General features: G+C 38.3%; 1 protein-coding gene across 3 annotated transcripts in view; it reads left to right on the forward strand.

The window, feature by feature from the left end:
* Positions 1-22048, forward strand: part of CEP63 (centrosomal protein 63) — a 40419-nt gene extending 18371 nt beyond the window's left edge. For 2 of the 3 annotated variants that reach the window (XM_016224374.2, XM_087824945.1), the window contains 11 exons: positions 89-211; positions 2751-2864; positions 7377-7610; positions 7859-7998; positions 8833-8967; positions 11719-11833; positions 12712-12909; positions 14264-14350; positions 18101-18306; positions 19332-19611; positions 21671-22048. In XM_016224374.2, coding sequence (XP_016079860.2) covers positions 89-211; positions 2751-2864; positions 7377-7610; positions 7859-7998; positions 8833-8967; positions 11719-11833; positions 12712-12909; positions 14264-14350; positions 18101-18306; positions 19332-19611; positions 21671-21829 — 1791 coding nt within the window. In that variant the 3' untranslated portion in view covers positions 21830-22048. The remainder of the gene's footprint in view (positions 1-88; positions 212-2750; positions 2865-7376; positions 7611-7858; positions 7999-8832; positions 8968-11718; positions 11834-12711; positions 12910-14263; positions 14351-18100; positions 18307-19331; positions 19612-21670) is intronic. The other variant, XM_087824946.1, reaches the window with a different exon arrangement.
* The last annotated feature ends 755 nt before the right edge of the window (positions 22049-22803 follow it).

Consider the following 22803-nt stretch of genomic DNA (forward strand, 5'->3'; position numbering starts at 1 on the left):
CTGCTCTTGCTTTCACAATACCAATTTGCTCCACCACCACTGTTTACATATTCTTAAATTTTAAGTCTAGAAATAACTGTGTCTACAGTTAGGCAGACTGAAGAGAAGCTATGAAAAACTACAGAAAAAGCAAATAAGGGACTTCAGAGGAAACTCCAAAAACCACAGGGAAGATCGGTCTGAAATTGAGAGGTTAACCGGAAAAATAGAGGTACGTTCATAGTAATAATTTCTTCATAGTGATTGTCAGCCTTCTTAGAGGACAGTGCTGTTTCTGGTAGTGTTCGTTTCTGAAATCAATTTTCTCCCATCTCGAGGACTGCCACCAAGCTATTTCAAAGGTCAAGGGTGATCTATACATCCTATCATCTTATGATTCCCTTTCGTTGACGGGGTTACTAGTTATCAGTAATTCTCAACAGAGCAGTACCACCTTTCAAGGGCATTTGAGACTATATGGAGACATTGTTTTGGTTGTCAAAATGACTGGGAGTGAAACTGGTATTTAGGGGACAGGGACCTGGGACACTAAACATGCTGGGGACTGATCCACACAGAAAGGATTATTGTACCCAGAATGCTAATATTGAGAAACATTGACCACCAGTTACTAGCAATCTTTGGTGGCAGTGTCCTTGTCTTACTTATCAGAGTAGGAGCCTAGTAAATATTGAAAGCACAGGGCTCTTCTGTACAGAGTACTCTGCATATCAGATTGTTTGTCCTCAGTGCCCATTCAGATATAGTGAGCCATTTACCTCCCTCTTTGCTGACTTTGATTATTGTGTACTATATGGAGTCCCTGAAGACCTTGAGGGAGCGTTGAGTTAACATTGCCAAGAGTAGATGGAGCAGCAGCACAGGGCTGACACTTTTCTCCAGGAATCTGCCGCTCCCCTCCTCTGTCTCTGCCGTTGGTTCTCCAGTGCACCTAGGAACCACCCAGAGTCCTCTTCAGGTTCCCAGAGATGCTGATCCAGTAGTATGGCATGGGACCCAGGAATCTGCATTTTATCCAACTCCCGTAGCTGATTCTAATTTGAGAAACATTGTTCAACATCCTTTTATGATTACTTACAATGTTTCTACTCAGAGCAATCTGTTAAATGCCAATATATTATTACTACCTAGAATTGCAATTTCTGTTGAATATTCTTGTGCATCTCAATATTTTTATACATTTGAAGAGCTTAGAAACTGAGGACTGCAGAGATACTGCTTCCTCTCTCACCCTCTTCAGTGATACCTGGACTTTCCCCCGCAAATTCCTCATTACTATTTCCTGACCAATCTCTTTTCTTTCTACCTCAGAAACCCCATCTTTGATTTTCATGTCATCAGCCTATATCACCAACCAATGTACGTACAACCAAAGTAGTCACTTTCTGATCCCTGGATTATTCCCCTGGTTCAAAGATTTCAGCTCCTAGTTCATTGCCACTCTCTTATCATAATTCTTGAGGGTTTTAGTGTTCAGTTTTATAGTACCCTTGGTCTTCAAATTCCTTGGTGTTCTTTTCTCCTTAGATATTCTGATCTCCTCCCTGACTCATCCATCTATTCCCATCACCATTCCTTAGGTGTTGACATTACCAATACTTGCAGCCCTCCTAGAATCACATTTGAAGCATCTCATTCTCTGACTACCATCCCTGTCTTTTCAGCTCACTCTCCCTCTAGTCCCTGGCCTCTCAGTAATACTTGACCCCCTCCCTTAAAGTGAATGAATTCGGCCACCTCTCTTCACTGTTCCATATCTACCTCGTGTCCTCACTTACCAGTCCTTACTCAGTGTAAATTCCATGGTTACATTACTTACACCCCCCTTCAGTGCCTGTGTTCCTTTTGCTTCATTATATTTGCTTGGCAAAACCATAACTCTGGTTAAGTCCTGCTTTCTGCCCACTCCGTACTTGCTGTGAGTGGCAGAACATGGCTGGAGAACGTAATCATGCTGGCTGACCTCATTTTAAGTTTGTGGTTGCTCACCTCAATTGGGTACCAATGCTACCCAGAATCATACTGTATTTCCACTCTCCTGCTTTCCGTGACTGTTTCATACTTTTCTCTTCTCAAACTTTCAACACTTTTCCCCACATCCTCACCTTTGGGTGATGATCTCACTTTCTGTTTCACTGAGAAAGTAGAAGCAATGAGAAGAGAATTCTCACAAACTTCCAATACTTTCTATCCACCTATTTGCAGCTGTGCCCATGTGCTCTGCCTTCCTGCTGGAGGAACTGTCCATGCTCTCCCCCTTCTCTCTCACATCGATGTTTCTCTCTCTCTCTTTCCCTTCCTCTGTCTCTAAAAATCAATGAAAACATATCCTTGGGAGAGGATTGAAAAAAAAAAAAAAGAATTTGGCTAGCGAGGGATATCTGTAATCATATTTTGAAATTTTAGTTAACTATCTTAGCATCAGTTTTCTGAAAAATTACTAAAATAACTAAAATTATAATAACCCTTAGGTGGCAGCAAATCAGTGAAAATGGTCATGAACCCAGTATTAGCCCCTCTGTTTCCTACTCTTCACCATTAGGGCGTTAAATTTAGAAAGACAGATACCCAGATACACAGTATGTAAGGAATTCAGTATTACTCTACAGTCTATCAGCTAAGTGAGTAATGGGGCTCCTGCTGTGGGTGTGTGTACCCAGGGACATGGGGAAAATTAAAGTAAAAGTGAATCTGGGAGTATGACAGCAAGGGAAGTACTTAGAAGTTAAGTGCCCTAATTGCCTCTTCAGGAATTTCGTCAGAAATCACTGGACTGGGAGAAGCAACGTTTGATTTATCAGCAACAGGTATCCTCTCTGGAGGCCCAAAGGAAAGCTCTGGCTGAACAATCAGAGATCATTCAGGTAGGACTTAAGACGTTTTAAAAGAATTCAAGGCAGAGAGGTTTTGATTAAATTTGAACTAGCTTGATGCAGTGGACATGTGCTTACTCATATCCACGTGTGTCCTCATGCCCACTTGTTCCTTTGCTTGCTTGCTTTCCTCCCTGGCTTCCTTTCTCCCTCACTCATGCTTGCTCTCTTGCTCTTACTCTGTCGGTGTCTCTAATTCTGGTGCTCGCCCTACGCTCACATTCATGTTCATTCTCCCAATCTTGTTCTCTCCCCCTCTCCCTCCACTTCTGTTTTTCTACCCCTGTTCTCTCTGCCTTTTCCCTTTCTTTGTGTCTCTAGCTTACCTGTTCTGGCTGTTTCTGGCTGTGTCTTGCTCTGACTGTGGCATCTGGCATACACTGGCTGAGGTGCTTCAGCGGGAGCTTCAGCAAGTCTCCCTGTTTGGACACAAATGCTGAGAGATTCACACTGCATTGGTGTGCACACTAATTAAAAGCAGTATCTTTGTGGCAACAGAAACACTTTTTAGAACACTAGTACAAACTGTTTTTTAATGAAGAACTAATGGCTTAAGCAAAACCAAAATATAGCCACCAATTTAGGAATATTTCTTTTTGTGACACATTCAGTTTGTTTGCTTTTTCAATTAAGAACCAATAAAATAATGGGAAACATGGAGGGAAATGAATATTTGTGACTATCTATTATGTGCTAGACACTGTCTCAATCAATGCTGCTTCTAGATACAATTCTCTAGAATATATAGTTATATGTTATCTGTTTTATATGATAATCTGTTGAGATTGGTAGTTACCAGTTTTATAGAAGGAGGGAATAGACTGAATAAGTTAAGAGAGCTGGAGGGAAGCTTTTTATTTAAAAAAGAAAATAATCTGCTTATTTTTTGCTTCAAGTCTCTGTAATGTATTGGCTTTTTTTTTTAAAGAGTAGTTTATTGACTTTTAGAAAGAGAGGAAGGGAGAGGGGGAGAGAGAGAGAAACATCAATGTGAGAGTGCAACATCAGTCTGCTGCCTCCTGCATGCCCCCTACTGGGGATCTAGCCCACAACCCAGACATGTTCCCTGACTAGGAATCAACTAGCAACCTGCTGGTGCCTGGGAGGACGTGTAACCAACTGAGCCACACCAGTGAGGGCAATGTATTGGCTTTTGACCATGCCCCTGAAATATCAGCTGGATGATAAACACCACTAATGGCTCTGCTGTGAGTGACTCCACTGAGAATGGCAGGAGGACTCACAGCGGCCTCAGGGAGTAAACTTATTTTCAAAGCTACAGTAAGCTACATAACCAGAATGGGCCAATAAAATTCTGAATGTCTAGACTTGAGATTTTTTACCTGAACTAAGCACTAAGTAAACATAAATACCCATAAGGTATCATTATATTCTAATCGTAGCCTTCAGGTTGGCAAAAAAAGAAAATTGAGCTTTTAATAGTTTTCAATTATTCATCTATGGCGAGTACTTACTGTTGATTGCAGATCCTTTATTTTCAACTTACTACTGTGATTACGCTGCATAATTGAAACTTGGCTGTAAAGTGAGGTTTTATTTACCACACTTCAGCTCGGGCTGGAGTGAAAAGCCTTTAGAAAGCTAATGTTTGTTTCCCTTCTAGGGCATTTGAATTATTCTTCTGGTGGTTTTGTTTTAGTTAAAGCTGCTGTTTAGCTAAAGAAAACGTTACTCACATTTCTCTCTCTCCCTCAGCAAACTAACCAAAGAAAGTCTTTCTGTGATTCACTCTGTAGCTGAGTTGCATGGGCCTCATTAAAAACCACAAAAACTTTTTAATAAACTTTTCTGTACCGTTACCCAGCATTAATAGTTATCATTTTGCCAATCGTTTTTTAAAACTGTAATTTGCCATCTTAACCACTTTAAAGAGTATATATAGCACAGTAATGTTAACTGTATGCAGATTGTTGAGTACCTTTCAAAGTGCAAAATCTAAGACTGTGCCCATTGAAAACTCATCTGCTAATCTTGTTTCAGCCTTCCTTGCTTCTTATTGGGCTGGAGTATTACAAAGCATGTGACACACATTGTCTCTTTCCCAGCAATAAGAACTTAAAAAACATACTTTTAGTATACCAGTATCACGTTAGCAGAATAGATAACTTCTTACGTAATTTAATATCCAGTGTGTTCAAATTTCCCCAGTTGTCTGAAATAATGTCATTTTACAGTTTGATGCTCAAATTGAATCCAATAAAAGTACATTGCATTTTGTTCATATATGAGTCACTTTGAACAATAAAGGTAGAAGACGGGGAGATTGGATAAGTGGATATCAACATTGATGCTTTCCCCCAATTTTAAAAAATTCTTGATGTAAATGTTTTTCTTACATATTTCTTAACATTCAAAAATGAGGCTCAGAATAACTTCTAACCCTTTGAGTTATGTATTTGCTTGAGTTCTTTTCTTTCAGTCAGCCATTGAAATGACATAACACATGCCCATTTTAGAAATAGGAGAAAATGTAGATGAAGTGAGAATTAAATGAAGTTACCTATAATCCTATCCTTTAGAGATTTACCATGATTAATATTTTGGAGTAAATTTCTCCCACCCTTTTCTGTGCTTATATGCAGTGTACATTGCATTCATATACATTTGGTAGAAAAACACATAAGGGAGGGATAGTTGCAAACTTTAAAAATTACCAAGAATGGCAAGTTGTTAATTGTTGGAGCTAGGTGATGAAAATATATAGGGGTTCATCGTCTTATTCTCTCTATATTTGTGTATATTTGAAATTTTCTATAAAACATAACTTTAAAACATAGAGTGCTTACTCTGTGACAGGCTCTATGCTAAGCACTTTACAAAACAATATTTAATTTTCACAAGTTGAAAAGTTTTCTTTTTTAAATATGACATGTCAACAAATATGTGGTCATAATGATTGCATAGAAGTTCAGTCTACCATTAAATGCACCATAATTTATGTAACCAGTCCTTTATGGTAGAACATTTAGTTTTTTACTTTTTCACTCTTATAAATAGTGAGTGCTTGGGAGAACACCCTTATATGAACATTTAGGAATATATGTTTATTTATTTTCTTAGGATATGGCCCTAGAAGTGCAATTGTTGCATCAGAGTAGCTGTACATGCTTTAAGATTTTAACGTACATTGTTTAAGTGCTCTCCAAAGATGTGTTGATACAGACTTACTAGCAATATTTGGGAATGTCCATTTTCTCACAGTTTTCCAATATTGGACACTATTACTTCTTTTAATTTTCCCTACTTTTAGGCTTGTGTTCGCTAATCTGGTGGGTGAAAAAAGTGGCATCTGATTATTCCTTTTAATTTGTATTTCAGTTATGAATGAGGTTGAGCATTATTTCATCTACTTATGACCATTTCCATTCTTTTGTAAATTGTTTGTGCCCTTTGCTCATTTTTCTTTTAGGGTATTTCTATTGTCTTAGTCTTTTATCTCTTTATGTAAACTTTAGAATCAGTTTGTTGATATTCATAAAGTTAGTTGAAGGGATTTGATTGCTTTTGTGTTGAATTCATAGTTCACATTGAGAAGAACTGACATCCATATAATATTGAGTCTTCCTGCCCGTGAACATGGAATATATCCCCATTTATTTAGTTCTTTGATTTCATTCATCAGAGTTTTGTAGTTTCCCTCATACAGACCTTGTACATATTTTGTTATATTTATACTTAGTATTTAATTATTTTTAATTTAAATTTCACATGTTCGTTGTTGGTATATAGGAAAGTGATTGACTTTTGTATGTTAACCTGTATCTGCAATCTTGCTATAATTGCTTATTAATTTTAGGAGTTCTTTTTGTTGATTCTTTCAGATTTTCTACATAGATGATCATGTTATCTGTGAACAAAGACAATTGTATGTCTCCCATACCTTTTGCTTTCCTTTTTTGCCTTACTGCATTAGCAAGGACATCCAGTGTGATGTTGAAAATGAGTGGTGAGAGGGAACAACTTTGCTGTATATCTGACCTTAGTGAGAAAGCTTCATGTTTCTCCATTAAGTATAATGTTAGCTGTATGTTTTTTCTTTGTTTTTAAATTCTTTTTTTATTTTTCAATTACAGCTGAAAAATAAAATATAATACATATAAAATATAATAACAATTTTATATTAGTTTCAGATGTATATCATAATGGTTAGACATTTATATAATTTATGAAGTAACCCCCCTGATAAGTCTGGTACCCACCTGATACCATACATAGTTATTACAGTGTTATTGACGTTATTCCCTATGCTGTAGCTGTATGGTTTTTATAGATAGTCTTTATCAAGCTGAGAAGGTTCCCTTCTATGCCTAGTTTTTATCATGAGAGTTTTCTTTTTTTTACCATGAATGGGTTATATTTTTAATGAGCTAATGTTTTATGTTTTTTACGGAAGTAAAGCTCAGTTTCATTTTAGTTTTCCTTATTCATTGATTATTCTTTTATCATTTCACTTTTACCTATTGGTAATCTGTGTTTTTCTAGGCTCAGCTTGCCAACCGGAAACAGAAATTAGAGTCTGTAGAGCTGTCCCGCCAGTCAGAAATTCAGCACCTGAGTGGTAAGCTGGAGCGGGCCAATGACACTATCTGTGCCAATGAGTTGGAAATAGAGCGCCTCAACATAAGGGTCAATGACTTGGTTGGAACCAATATGACTGTTATGCAAGAGCAGCGGCAAAAAGAAGAAAAATTGAGGGAATCTGAAAAACTGTTAGAGGTGTGTTTTAAAATTACTATAATTGGGGAAATGTATGTATGTATGTATGTTTCAAGAGAGAGTAATTAATCTGGAACCATTTCCAAAATCTATGGTTTCTTTCCTATTATGTATCTGGTGGGTCAGATACTTGTAGTCTTATTAATGTAGTGCCTGTTATATAACTTACAGTCTAATTCCTTGGTTTACTTTTCTTTTGAAATAGGAAAATTGTAATAATATCTGACTTTTTTTTGAGTAATTTTTAGGTCTTGCAGGAAGAAAAGAGACAATTAAAGGCAACTCTTCAGTCTCAAGAAAATTTCATCCATGAGGCAAAAGTGCGAAAGGAGAAACTACGAGCAAAATTAAAGGCATCTGACACTCAACACACAACAGAGGCCATAAGGTATATTTCATCTTAAATATTAATCTTAGCCACTTGGTGTTTTGACATCAAGCACCAGTCTTAATGTTTCATATTTTTAATTTTGTGTTTGACCATATTATGGGTTTTCTTATTCAGTTTTAATTTCTGAGTTAAATTTTTATAGTGTTATAAAATTTTGTGTGGTTTGTTGTTGTTTTTTTGCCTCCAATTTGGGTCCCTAGCCTAGAGACTGATGTTTAGAAAGTTAGGAACCGCTTGGTCAATCTGTACCCTTGGCCAAACTCCAAATGTGAAAGGAATTATAGCTCACATCTCCTGGAAGGCCTCCCTTCCTTGGTAGATTAGGCCATGATTATCAGCTGTTTATCATCAATATCATAGATAGGCCAGCTTTGAGATGGCCCTTTTAAAAAAGTTTCTAAAACTGACTATTTCTGATATGAGTTGCTGCTGTGAGGTTTGTAGTGGAAAGAAATAGAAGGAGCTGTGCTCTTTTTGCTTGATTAAACTCTGGTGTGCATTTCTATTGTTGCCAGAACTCTGATAATTTTCCAGTTTCTCTGACTCAGGGTATAAAGTGACAACAAAGTGATTTTCATCATTTTGTTTTTTCCCGTTGAAAATGAGGCCAAGCTCAAGTTGGGAAAGGGTACACTGCTGCTGACATTTTTTAGAAGCATCATCTCTTTCCTCTTTACTACCCCAGTGTTCTTTTCCTAGAGCAGGAGACAAACTGAAGAGTCCCAGAGAGTTTCGTTTACAAAAAAACGGTTGGGAAATTTGAACGTGTTGCGTGTTGTTTTTGTATGCAAAGATAAAGGGCCTTTAGTAGTTCCCTGTATCCTCTCACAGGTTACTAGAGGAGTCTCAGACAGAAAGGCGGTACACCTCGCAAGAGCAGGACTTAGACAACGTGCTCTCCCAGCTGGATTTTACCCACACGAGTGAGGAACTTCTGCAGGCAGAGGTGACTCATCTGGAAAGCAGGTAGATAGATACTCATATACACATTTCAAAAGTGGTCAAGTTGTTAAAAATGATGTTGATCATTATATTGATAAACTAATAGTGAAAAAACAAAGTTTTTTTTCTTCTAGCATCCACAAATGGCCTAACTTCTTATTTCTTTGAGAAAACAGGAGCAATTAAAGGAAAACTTCCTCATCTTTCTGCCACCAAATCTATCAGTCTGCCTACATCTGTGCCCATAATCTGTTACAGTGGATTAATTGATGGGTGACATGTCCGTGCTCCTAAAACTCCACTTGTGTACTGTTCCCACAGTTTTTTCTCTTCTCTTTTGCATCATAATGTTCTTCCTTTCTGATAAATAACTTTTCCAGTTGTATAAAATATGCTTTAATGTTTCCCATCTTGGGGAAGATACTTAAACCTTTCTTTAATCCTATATCCCCATCAAGTTACTTCCATATTTTTCTGCTCTCCCTCAAAACCAAATTATTCAAAAGAGTTGTCTGTGCTGTCAGTTTCTCTTCACCTTCCACCTGTGTGCTACCCCTTCAGTTACGCTTTCCTTTCCACCAGCCACCTCACTGGACCTGCCCTTGGCAAGTCACACTGGATATGAGGCGCTCCCTCCCTCTGTTCTGAAATGCTTTCGGTATTTCCCTGGTATTAATTTAATCCTGATTTGTGCTATACCACGCCAAGCTCACTTGTATTGTTGTCATACTTGTGAACTTTGTTTGTCATACCTCTAAATTTTTTGACTGGGGAGAGTTTGATATTTTATTTAAACACGAATCATGACTGTTTATACACTAACAGTTTCTGTATCTAAAAGATAAAAAATATAAACTATTAGCCTTTAGGCAAACAAACAACAAAAAATTGCTGTTTTTTACCGGCTGGCATGGTTCAGTGGTTGAGCATCGACCTAGGATCCAGGAGATCGGGGTTCGATTCCCGGTCAGGGCACATACTCGGGTTGCGGGCTAGGCAGCCGATCAGTGACTCTCCCATTGTTGATGTTTCTATCTCTCTCTCTCACCCCCCTTTCCTCTTTCTGAAATCAATAAATATGTTTTTTTTAAAAAAAATAAAATTGCTGTTTTTACCCTTTTAAGTTTAAGTAATACCTTTTTTGTTTTTAATTTTTGTTTTTGGAAACCACCAAGTATTTTCTTTACATGTTAAATATACATGCCTACACACATGCATATAGTTCTTGCTTTATTTCTTTTTCACCTTGGAATACTTAAGATATTCCTGGTTATCATCGTTGAGGTATATGTGCACACTTTAGACTGAATAAAATAAGATAAAATCTCATTATTCTTTTTGACAGTAGTACTGATTTAACATTTTTGCCATAGATTTTCCATTGATTGGCTTCTGAGTAATCTGTAACATGTATCGGTATTTTACTGTGCTCTCCTCAGGCCTGGAGACTTGCCTCTTGCTCTGACCTGCAGTGTGACCTTGGGCACTTAGCCTCTGTAGGCCCCAATTTTTCCACTGTAGATAGGACAAGGTTATCTCTCATCTTTCTAACTCAGTGTTTGACATACCAAGTACCAAACAAAAGAGCACTCTGGGATTTTTAGAGATAGGTAAAATTGGAATGAATGAATACAAACATCAGTGTTCAGTACTAAAACAATGGCTTTAAAAAATTTTTTTTTTGTATCGAAAGGCAACTAGAAGAGGAACCCTTTTAGATAATTTATTTGTGATGTTCAGTTTGAATAAAATATTCTTTAACTGGAGGGATTTAAATAATTGTTAGTGTGTTGCTGTATTGTAAAGATGGTATTTTTGAATGATAGCTTATCTGGTAAGTTGACTGTGTTGCTGAAATACTCTAGGTAGCTATTAAGCATTTATTGAACAGTTTAGAACAAATGATCCAGGGGCTGAGGGGGGATGGTGGGCAAAGCCGGAGGGAAACAAGAAGTAAAAGACATTATTTTAATTATAGAATTTGTAGTTCGGTAGACAAAATATACATGTTTTGGACCTGAGCAATTTAAAGTAGAGATTTAAGATAGAAAATTCTAGAAAATTTGTACATTCAAGCTATAAAAAATGGAAAATAAATTGTATTTAAGATGATTAGGGGAATGAGGGTTGGGGCAGCTCTATCAGGTAAATGCTGATCTGATTCTTGAAAGGATGCTCACCATCCATTGCAGGTGGGAGAGGAAGGTACTTTGTGGTCAAGGAGACGATGTGTGCAGAGACAGGAAGTCACGTGTGACAAATGGCACACGACAGACAGTAAAGCCTGTTGACTTAGAAGCAAATGATTTTATTAGTAGAAATGTGCAGTGAGATAAGAGAGGTATGGTGCCCCTGAGGTTCCTATATCTGATAAGGGATTGATTCTTAAGTAAGGGCGACAAGTTGGGAACTCTTTAGAGAAGAGTTTTCTGGCAGCTGTGTGTAGGCTGGGATTGCAATTAAGTGCAGTGAGGATTTAGATTATGATAGCAAATCCTGTACAACTAGAGAGGGAAAATTAGCTGTAATCTTTAGCATTTTGTAACCAGTTAAATTTTAAGCAGAAGGAAAGACTATAGGTAAACACAGAAATCAAAAGTATCTCTAAGAGTTTGAGTTGGATTTAGCTGCCTCTGGTGATAAGGAAATTGGAAATGAGTTTTAATTTGAGGTGATGTTTTTGATGTCTTGGACATCAAAAAGGTAAGTTAGATAATTCAGTTTGTGGGTTTTAGGGTTCTATTTTAAACATGTGATCCTATTTTTTTCATACAGCTTGGAATCTGTAAGTACAACATGTAAACAGTTGAGCCAGGAACTAATGGAAAAGTATGAAGAACTGAAGAAGATGGAAGGACATAACAATGAGTACAGGGCAGAGGTTAAGAAGGTAAACATCTGCATGCTGGGCTCGCAAAATTGTTTGTGCTTATGAATGGAACTGTAGGTTGGAAGGTCGCAGGAGTTATTTTTAATGGAAGAAAATGTAGTCCAAAGGGCCACTTGATATTCAGGAGTAGATGAGCACTTGGAATGTGCTTAGGAAAAGTGTCTTTTTTGTCATCCTCAGGGATGCCACACAAATATTTTCAAGGGAATTGAGGCCTTCCCTCTTTGTACTCTAAAACTTTTAAATCCATTTTTATGAAAATATTTGTAAAAGGTACACACTTTCCTGCTTGCAAAGAGATATTATATGAGCTAGCACTTAATATTGTCTTACCGACTAAAGGTGGTTATGGATATGTCTTCTCTCTGTGCTGTGGTGTAGTTAATTTTCTTGCTGGCTGCTGAGGTATACAGAGCTGTTTGTCTCTGCACTAATGGGCTCTGGCCTGTTTGTTGACTCATATTTTTTATTACTTCTTTGAGATGACTTCTAGCCCCTTTCTTCTTCTTGTCTTTCTGTTATCTTCTGTGGACCAGGAAACCATGTAAACAAAATTTTTAGATTTGTAGCTAAAAAAAGTGAAGGTCCCAGGTGCTGTCCTCTAAATAATGTGTGCATGGGCTTTGATACTGGTTCTCAATGTTTGAATCACCTCTGTCCCGTTTTGCTATTTAGTAGTGATTGTGGGTATAACTATATGACCTTCAATACAGAAATACAATTTGGTAAATTGCTAATTTTCTGCCAATTGAATCTAGGAAACAATTCATGTCTTGAAGGTACGGTAAAAATTACCATATTATTTTAACTATTAATATATTTTTCTATCTACATACTTTCTCTTAATTTTTCATCCTTTCCTTTCTGTTTCTTTGTAGTTGAAAGAACAGATTTTACAGACTGACCAGAGTTACAGTTCTGCACTAGAAGGAATGAAGATGGAAATTTCCCAGTTGACTCGGGAGTTACATCAGCGAGATGTCACTATTGCTTCTGCCAAAAGTTCTTCCTCTGACATGGAAAAGCGACTCAAAGCAGAGATACAAAAGGCAGAAGAAAAAGCCGTAGAGCACAAGGTAACACTAGAATAAAACCTCTTTTTACTTGAAGTTTGTTTTTGAAGATTGAATTTATTAAAGATAGCGGTTCCATAGCATTTAATTCAGTAAGTTTTTGTTAGACACCTGCTTTGAGCAGAGAGTATGCTGATAACAAGCATTCTAGTGAGGATTGGTGGGGAGGTGCGAGTAGACACATACAAGGAAAGAGACTGTTGCTGTGGTGTGTGGTGAGAGTGTGACAAGCTAGAGTAAAAGTGGGGCAGGTGACAGTGGAAGAGACTGGAAAGCAGGGGCTAGCTCCTGAAGGGTCCTATCAGTCATGCTTAAGAGTTTGAGTGTTACCTTGAGTGTTGTCAGTGGAGAATGGCTTTAAGCAGGATGAAAGATCTCTGTGGTTATCATATGGAAGGAGCAAGAAGCAAAGAGACCACCCAGGTGCTGAGGGAAATGGATGAATTCTGGAGATACTTGGCTGGTAAAATCAATGGGGCTTTGTATTTGATTGGACAAGGCAGGTGAGTTAGACAGAGTTAAAGAAAGATATCACTCGATTCCAGCTTGGGCAGCTGAGTGGAAAGTGATGCTCTTTAGTGAAAAAGAGAAAAAGATAGGGAGCAGTTTTGTGGAGGGTAATGAATTTGCATGAAAGGTACAAAACAGGGGAACCGAGAGAGGGGACATTGGTTTGGCTTCTGGTGAAGGCTGAACTTTCATATGGAAATATCTAATAGTTCCACAGAGGGCCTGGAGTTCAAGATTAAAATCAGGATGAGACATTTAGCTGTGGAAGTCTTTGCATGAAGTTGGCATTTGAAACATCCTGAGAGATTTGGAGATTATAATGAGAAAGCGTAGAGTATGAAGGGCAGAGACTTGGACCAAACTGAGGACATTACTCATTTAGGGTAAAAAAGGAGTTGGCATGGAGCTAAAAAAAAAATAAAAATGGTAGCACCAAAGAAGGAAACAGTTTTCACTAAGGAAGCAGGAAGGCAGGACTTTTTGGTCAAGAAAAGCTGAGTAGAATGAGGACTGAAAATAAGGTGTTGTTTTGTGAAAATAAGGTATTATTTTGTGCAGTCCATGTGATGATGTTGAAGGTAGAAGCCCAATCAGGAGGCTAACACAGGAGAGTGGTTAGGGATTTGCCAATGAGCTGATTCATCTTCTTAGAATAACATTTTAATTACATGTATGTTAATTCACTTTGAAACACCTTTTAAAAAAAATCTTTTTAGAAAATATTTATGTCTATCAATGAAGAATGTAACTTTGCCTAATGAAAATTACATGTGAAAACATTGTGTAGGATATATTTGATTTATTTGTTATTTCTGTGTATTTGTTTTTCCTGCTTTTCCCTTCTCAGGAGATTTTGGATCAGTTGGAGTCACTCAAGTTAGAAAATCGTCATCTTTCTGAAATTGTGATGAAACTGGAAGTGGGTTTACATGAGGTACATAAATAGAAACTTAAATTTTTCTGCTACCTAAGCCTTAAAAAGATCACTTTGTGAATATTGATACCGTAAAGAGAGACTTAAGATCAAATATGGAATGATCCTCCTGCAGAAACTTTCTCAAATATAGTGATGGAAGCAAGCAAAACATGACTCTCCACTCTAGCAACTGGAAGATATCTTTTATATTATGTACGTGATAAAATACATGTATGTATATAAAGGAATTAGCATAATGCTTGTCATTTAGTAAGCACACAAAAAGTGTTAGGTGCTGTTATTGTTACAGTTATGATGTTCACAATATCTTTTCATTATAAAGTATATCACCTTTTAAATAATTTAGTTTTAATTATATTTCTATAAGGTTGAATTAACTCCCTCAAATATTCTGAAGTCTTTATGTTTGGAGCATTTTAGTAGGTGATGGCACAAGGATGAATGAGAGGGTTCTTCCCTTTAAGAGATGAGAATAGTTTAGTAGGGAGGATAAGAAGTATGTACCAGCTCCTGTGAAATCAGAGAACTTGATTAGCTAACAGTGAGTTATAAAGTGGTGATGCTGTTTTGCTATAAGTTCTTATAACTTGCAGAATGACCCATCTATTCTAACCCATCTTTTTTTAATATAGGGCAAATGCTCAAGGACTGTAGAATTCTTCTTTTCTGTACTTCCAAGAGAACATGGGCCTCCAAAGATGCATAGTTTACTCAGTGCCCCTATTTGCTCCCATGTAGTTCTAATTTCACAGTTAGGGATTATGGAAGCTGGGTTGGAGGAAGTGCAAAACACTAGATGACCACTTTATTTCAGCTAAAAGAAAATATGGGGAACTATTTTTATAATCTTTGGGGAAGGTAAGATTCTCACCTTGCTGACCGGCTGTTTCGAGCCAGAACTTGCCTGTGTGCCTGGCAACTTTTCTGTCATGACCGGTCAGCAAGGTGTTTAAAATTACTTAAATTAATGTAAGTGCAGCCACGAGTTATCTCGTGAATAGTCAGCAATGGTCGGACACAGAAACACGTGTATACTTGTGACAGTCAGCACTAACATCATGAAACCATGAAGAATGTACAATGTAAGGAATTTTACAACTTAAACATGTAAAATTTCTGGGCAGCAAAAGATCCTGTAAAAAAAGACTAATGGACTGGGGGAGACAATCTATAAACAGACCGAAGGTTAACATAAAATATTAATATGTAAGGATTTCTTACAAAGATGATAAAAGACCATTCAGTACAAAAATGGTCAAAGGACATAAATAGATAATTCATAGATGTAATACAAGAATCCAATAAACAAGAAGAGCTGCTCAACCTCCCTAATAATCAAAACAAAATAAATATTTTATTGCTCATTGGATTGACACTGATATTTAAAAACTAATATAGCCAGTGCTGGCAAAAATATAGGGAAATAGGCCCTCTCATGCTCTGTAAATGAGAAAGTGAATTGATAGAGCCTTTCTAGCGGGAATTTAGTAACATTCATCAAACTTGAAATATATATAACCTATAAACTGAGTCTCGTGCATTTCTGAATTTGATAGTCATTGCTGAATAATTCTCCAGAAAGGTCGTATCAGTCTGCATTCCCAAAGAACCCATCCTAGAGGAGCAAATATGCAGAAATGGGCATTTCAGTATTGTTTGCAATATCCAAAAATGTGAAATAAACTAAATGTTAATCTATAGAGGGATGGCTAATTTGTGGCTCTCTATTCTATGAAATATTACGCCGTCACTTAAGGTGGCAGATGAAAATATGCCTCTAATCTTGCTCCCTCCCCCTGGACCTCTAAAACTATAATGAAAGGAATTTTTTTAAAGCACAAACTTACAAGGATGGTAAAAATAGGAAAGGAGACAACAGCTAAACATCTTGTGAGGGGAGGAGATGGAGGGAGGGGTGGAAATGACTTTATATGTCCAGATAAAGCCAGTACCAAGCTAGCAGTGGAGAAAGCCAAGAATAACCGGTTTATAACAGAATCTTCAGAAGACCCTGGATTTGGCAATAACTGATTGATAGAATCTTCTCTTATGCAGTGAGGACCTGTTCACATATGAGTTGGGAACTCTCAGGGGCGCTTAAGCCTGACCATGACCAGAGATTCTATTCAGCTCTATTTCTCCTGAAACCTCATCAAACAGTGGTAGTGCTGTCCTTTCTTTATACAGCCAGGTGTGTGCTTGCTGAGTTTTTATATTACCTTTTTACACTCATTTATCTGCAATTGTTAATAAAATAACACTTGAGAAAACTTAAAAGATGCCTGGCAAAGGCAAGCATTATCTTTTTAAAAAAAGTATATTTAATGACACCAGACATTAAACTCTGGCTGGTGAAAATCCTGTCAGCAGTTTAAACTCTCTCTGGTTTTGAAGTTACACTCAGTGCGAATATGTTGTACATATTAAGAATAGTTATTACAAAGTTTCTTTTTGTATTTTACCACCTACGAAGGTGGAATTGCTTTTACAAATGAATGTTTGGGTTAAATAACTATTTTTTCCAAATCCTTACCCTAGGATATGCTTTTATTGATTTTAGAGAGAGGGGAAGGGTGAGAGAGAAACATCGATGTGAGAGAGAAACATCCATTGGTTGCCTACCATATAAACCCTTCTTGGGATCAAACCCAAAACCTGGGCATGTGCCTTGATTGGGAATGGAAACAACTGAGCCACACTGGCCAGGGTTAAATAACTATTTTAATAAATGTTATCTTAATGAAAACAATAGCTCTGGTAAAATAAATTATTTACCACATTTAAAAATTGACATTAGTTTGCAGTTTAAATCCTATGTTCTGCAAATTCTTTTGGGGTGGGGTGGATTTTAATTGGCATTGGTGACTTATTGAAAGATTTTGTAACTTACTGTCACTAGTGTACGCAGATAGTTAAAAGGTTGTATTTTAAAGTTTATGTTTTTGTTAGGTAAATTCTGTATGTCAAACCACTCTTGATCGGTTTATTTTCAGAAAATTATTTACAGAAAAGACCAAGGTAGACATTGTATTAAACTCCAGAGATTACCATAATTTTTAGACCGCTAATGAAAGTATTTTGTCATTAGAAAAAAATGGTACAGACCACTTTCCACCCCCCCAGGTACTATATTACCAGGCAACACCTAGAATTGAAGAGCAGTAAAGTTTATGATCACAAAATTCAGACCATATCAGAGCAGTCAGTCCCACTTTATAGTTGAGTGCTGCTTTATCATGTCCAAATGTATTTCACACACACAAATAGGTGCCAAACGTTATGGAAAACTGTCTAAGGCCAGAGTATTTAAAAGTTGCCCCTGCTAGCCAGAATTCCTTTTTGGAAACTTGTGTTCAATTTCTTTACTTTCTTTTTGGTGTCTCGATTTTCTTCCACAGGTATTCCAGGCTATTGAACCTTCTGTTTCTTGAAGAACCCATGGCTGCTCTCTTGCTTTTCTGTTTCTGATTCTCACTTTGAGCTCTCTTCCCTGCTAGTTCTAAGCCTTCCTCCTGCCAGGTGCATGTTAAAGCCCATTGTGCTCTAACTTTTCACCCCACTTACTGCAAGAGACAGAACCCCTTTTCTCTCTTAGTCTTAGCCAAAAGCAAATCTTCACTTTTTCCAAAGTAAAGCTATAGATGAACTAGTTACAACTAAAAAGGAAGTAATTTTCCACGAGCCGCGATATCACAGATAACAAGTATTTTATACAGATTAAGTGACTCTAGTATTCTTTTTTATTAGGCAAAAGAGATTTCACTAGCAGACCTCCAGGAGAATTATATTGAGGCATTAAATAAATTAGTGTCTGAAAATCAACAACTACAGAAAGATTTGATGGACACCCAATCTAAGCTGGAGATTTCTACTCAGATGTGCAAAAAAAACCATGACATGCTCTTAAAACCGACACACAGCAGAGCACCTGAGTTCAAGAATACAGAGTTCAAGTAACATTTCTTCACAGTTTATTTAAAATATGTATCTTTGTAATATAATTCTCATTTCTTTGAGAATTATTTCTGATGTTTAGATATTAAATCTTCATCAAAGGGCTGTATGTTTAATTCTGAAGTACAATGTGCACAAGTAAGGCTCCTGTCAGGTTAAAACACGGAGGGGGTTATAGAGCACTTTCATTCAAGCTTTGGTTTTAGACACTCTGGATGTCCGTATAAACAATGTCCTTATTCCCCTGAGCCTTTTCCTGCTGCCTGCCACCACCCCAACCCCACTTGCCCCGTAAGAAGTTGGCTTTTTAGAAAAAGCTTGCTTTGTATTTTTGGTTAGTTAATTATAGGCTGTTACCATAAATCAGCATTAAATGAAAAACCACCTGGCTTCAGGTCTTTCTATGTGATTTACGTGTTTTCCTCCCAAAAGCCTTTGCTGACACTCTCACTGCTCTAACCTTTCTCAACCCTGAGATAAGGGTAGGTGCCCTTCTTTTTTTTTTTTCAGTCCTCACCCAAGGATATGTTTATTGATTTTTTTTTTTAGAGAGAGGAAGGGAGATAAAGGGGGCGGGGAGAGAAACATCAATTGGTAGCCTTCTACATATACCCTGACTGGGGATCGAACCTGCAGCTTAGGTATGTGCCCTGACTGGGAATCGAACCCACAACCTTTTGTTGTACAGGGTGATGCTTCAACCAGCTGAGCTGCCCGGCCGGGGCTAGATGCCCTTGTGAGCGCAGCACTTCCCCTTATCCAGGCACTAACCACGCTAGTTCTCTGGCAGCTTTCTGCCTTCCTTGCCGTACTGTAAGTGCGTGAGGGTGGCCTGGCAGCGGGGATGGCACATCTGGAGCCTGAGTGAATGAGAACACCTGGTCTGAGTGGACTGCTTATTTTATAAATTACAGCCTTAGCTAGTTAGCCTTTTCATTTATTAAGTGATCTTCCTACAACATTTCTGTTTTGAAGGGGAAAAATTACTACAATTCTTGTTTTTGTTCCCTCACCCACTCTCCAGGCCATCCCTTGGCCAGCACAGACGCGATGGAGTAAAGACGGAGCGCCGCCAAGCAGGTCTCTGTCCTCCACGAGGACAGGCGCCGGAGAGGGTGGGGCCCGTGGCCACGGTCCTCAGCCCCCTGAGTTCTCATTTCAGCCCTTCCAGCTCCTGCATCTCTCTGCCTCCCAACTTTCTGTATAAAGCCCACTCTTTGCCTTCAGTGCTAGATCCAAATGAAGCCATTTTTTCTGATACTATCTCTGAGAGTATAAATGACCAAGAAGAGTTAATGTCTTCGGTATGGAAACTTTCTGACCTTCCTAGTTTATTAAGTTTATTTAGTTTGATTTTAACTTTTAAGGGTGAGGGGTGTGATATGTTTTTGTTCTATTTTGTTTCTCACTGGTTCTCTATCTTAAGTACCCTTTATTATTATTCTCATGTGTTTCTGTCTTATGGTTTTGCTTATGAAGACACATTCAGCCATGATTACTTTTCTGAATACATCTTAGTTCTGAAATATAGCATAAGATATTCCTTTGTTTTTATCCCTAATTGGAAACACCCTTCCTTTGTTTTTTAGAGAGGGTCCATTTTGTATTGGAAAGGTTGGTTCAAGGAATATCTCTGGCTGGCAGGATAGTCCTGAGACATAGACAGTGAAGAAGGAAAAAAGGAACTGTTGGAAAAGGGAAAGGGGTGGGCGGAGGTGGAGGAAGGATTGCATTCCACGTGTCCACAACACGGACTCGAAGTCGCGCAATGTTGGCCCTGACGGCAGAGGCTGCTCTTTGACACTGTGCTGGCCCCTTGTTCTTGTGCAAACTCCACCATCATTTTTGCTTTCTGTACTGAAGCACTTGTCTTGGGCCACTCATTTCCATCATCAGTTTTAAAATAAGTCCCCACTTATGCATAATTCTGAAGTCCAAAAAAGTCCCGAAATCTAACTTTCTTCCCAAGTTTGGCAGCAGCACTTATTTGGCACTGAAACCTGCCCTGCCCTGAACTAATGTGATAATATGTGTAGACTTTATCCCACTCAGCATTTGACTTCAGAAATATTAGTGTGTTTGATTACAGAATGTAACCTCATTAATCAAGGATTCGGTGTTTGTGAATTTGCCTCCTTGCTTAAAGTATTTGTAACCCCCAGTCAGTACTTGCAGCTCTGCCACATCATTTGTGGACAGGGGCAGAGCTGTGAAAAATCTGAGCGACCAGTCTTGCACAGTCCCAGCTGAGGTGGCCACATGGCCCTGCCCTCCTGTTTCAGCTCTCGTACCTGGAGGACCAGAGGCTGGAGTGGGATGGGCAGCGCAGTTTAGCAAGAAGCTCAGACTCTGGGCACCTTGAACAGGGTTTCAATCCCAGCTCTGGCATCCTTAGTGGGCCAGCCTCAGGCAAGTCACTAACCACTTCTGAACCTTGGTCCCTCTTTTTTTTAAAAAAATGTTTTTATTGATTTCAGAGAGAGAAAGGGTTAGGGAGAGGGAGAGAGATAGAAACATCAATGATGAGAGAGTCATTAATTGGCTGCCTCCTGCATGACCCCTACTGGGGATCAAGCCCCAACATCAGCATGTGCCCTGACTGGGAATCGAACCATGACCTCCTGGTTCATATGACAACGCTCAACCACTTAGCAACACCAGCCTGCCCTCATTTTCTCTTAATCTACTAGGATGAGTTGTTTTTAGCATGATAATCTGTATGAGATGTGTATGTGTATTTCCCTAGGGGCAGTGATTCTGTATTCACTAATTCAGTGTTTGAGGTGACTTGATAGAAAACAACTGCTGCGGATGAGGCTCGACTACATGTGATATGTGTCTTGTGTCACTTTTCTAAAGTCTGAGTTCTGAACTACCACTGAGCCCAAGGGTGTCAAATAGGGGACTTCAGATGGAAATTTTGGAGGAGGAAAAAGTAATTGATTTTAACTGGTGTCTAATATGTTATAGGTAGATATTCTGTGTTTTAAAGTAAAAGTAACATATTTAGAGTTTAAAACCATGTTTGAATAACAGGCATTAAGTGTTATTTTCTTCTGGGGTATAGAAGGATATACAAGTCTAAAATGAGACATTTTTCAGACCAGTAACTAATGTCTTATATTTATATGACGCTTTACACTTACACAGCTTGGGTCAGAAGGAAGGAGATCTGTGTTAATTTTTGCAGAACTTTTTAAACGAACTATTCTTGTCATTAGGATAAAAACAAAAACAATCCCTTCAGAGGAAAAGGTATTTTTAAAAATCACCTTTCAATAGTACTAGATAGAAAATATCGTGCATAACATGTGTTAGAAACAGAATATTCAACTTACATATGCCAATCTGTTTCTGTTCTAGAGTCCCTCGCCTGTATCTCCCCTTGGTTCAATAGCTACACGATTTTTGGAAGAGGAGGAACTGAGGTCTCATCATATTCTAGAACGCCTGGATGCCCATATTGAGGAACTGAAAAGAGAGAGTGAAAAGACAGTGAAACAATTCACAGCCCCAAAGTAGCCTCTTCAGAAAAATCACAAATTTGGAAATAAAAACAAACACCAAAGAGTTACTGTCATCTGAAGTAGTGGCCCTTTAAAGACACGGAGATACAAAAATCATAGAGCTGTTGTGAAGAAATCTGAAAAGCTGATCCTTCTCCAAGGCATTTCTACTGCACTGGTCTGTTTGAAGGACCTTTCCCAGCAATAACTTGTAAGAATAAACCACTTTGCTAGACTTTTTTCTCATCGGTATTTATTATCATAAGATGATACTTTCTCTTGCTGACTTCAATGTGACTAGCTGTAGGCTAACATAAAGACTTTATGGTACATGTTGAAAATGAAGTAACCACAGGACCCTCTTTAAGGGAGGTATGTAGGAGTCTGGATTCAGAGTCACACTGCTCTGATTGATGTGTTGGTTTTGTTGCTTACTAGCCAATTGGGCTGGTAATGTGGCAGAGCCAGGCTGGAGGTATAGAAAGGGGTTAAAGAACTTTGAAGGAAGGCCTCTTGGCTCAGAGCACAGGTATGAGAGAGAGGTGGAGGGAGGGATGGGCTGGTTCTAGTGAGTGGTGCCCATGGACGATCCAGTGGAAATGTTCCATTTCTAAGAGGATCAAGTGGGAGACAAAGATCTCATGTGCAGGAGACATTTGAAACCTTGGAGAGTTGATAAGATCCAATAAGATCTACCAAGGAGGGAGTGAAGAGAGAGGAGCAGAATGCTATGCTTAGAGCCCTGAAGGATGGCAGCATGTGAGGACCACAGGAAATAGGCCAGCAGAGAGCTAGAATGTGCAATTAGAGACAAGGTGACCTGTAGTGTACTTGCCAGTTCAAAGGGCTCCTGTGTCCCCTCTCTCCATTGGACCTTTCCTATCAGCATATAAGCATCCTGTGAGTTCTCCTTTCTTTAAAACACAACAAAACCTCCGTATGCCTCTCTGTCTAGTGCTCCAGATAGTTGTGGAGTGACTATTTATACTT

Source organism: Miniopterus natalensis, chromosome 15 (assembly GCF_054644295.1).
Source record: "Miniopterus natalensis isolate mMinNat1 chromosome 15, mMinNat1.hap1, whole genome shotgun sequence".
Lineage (NCBI taxonomy): Eukaryota > Metazoa > Chordata > Mammalia > Chiroptera > Miniopteridae > Miniopterus > Miniopterus natalensis.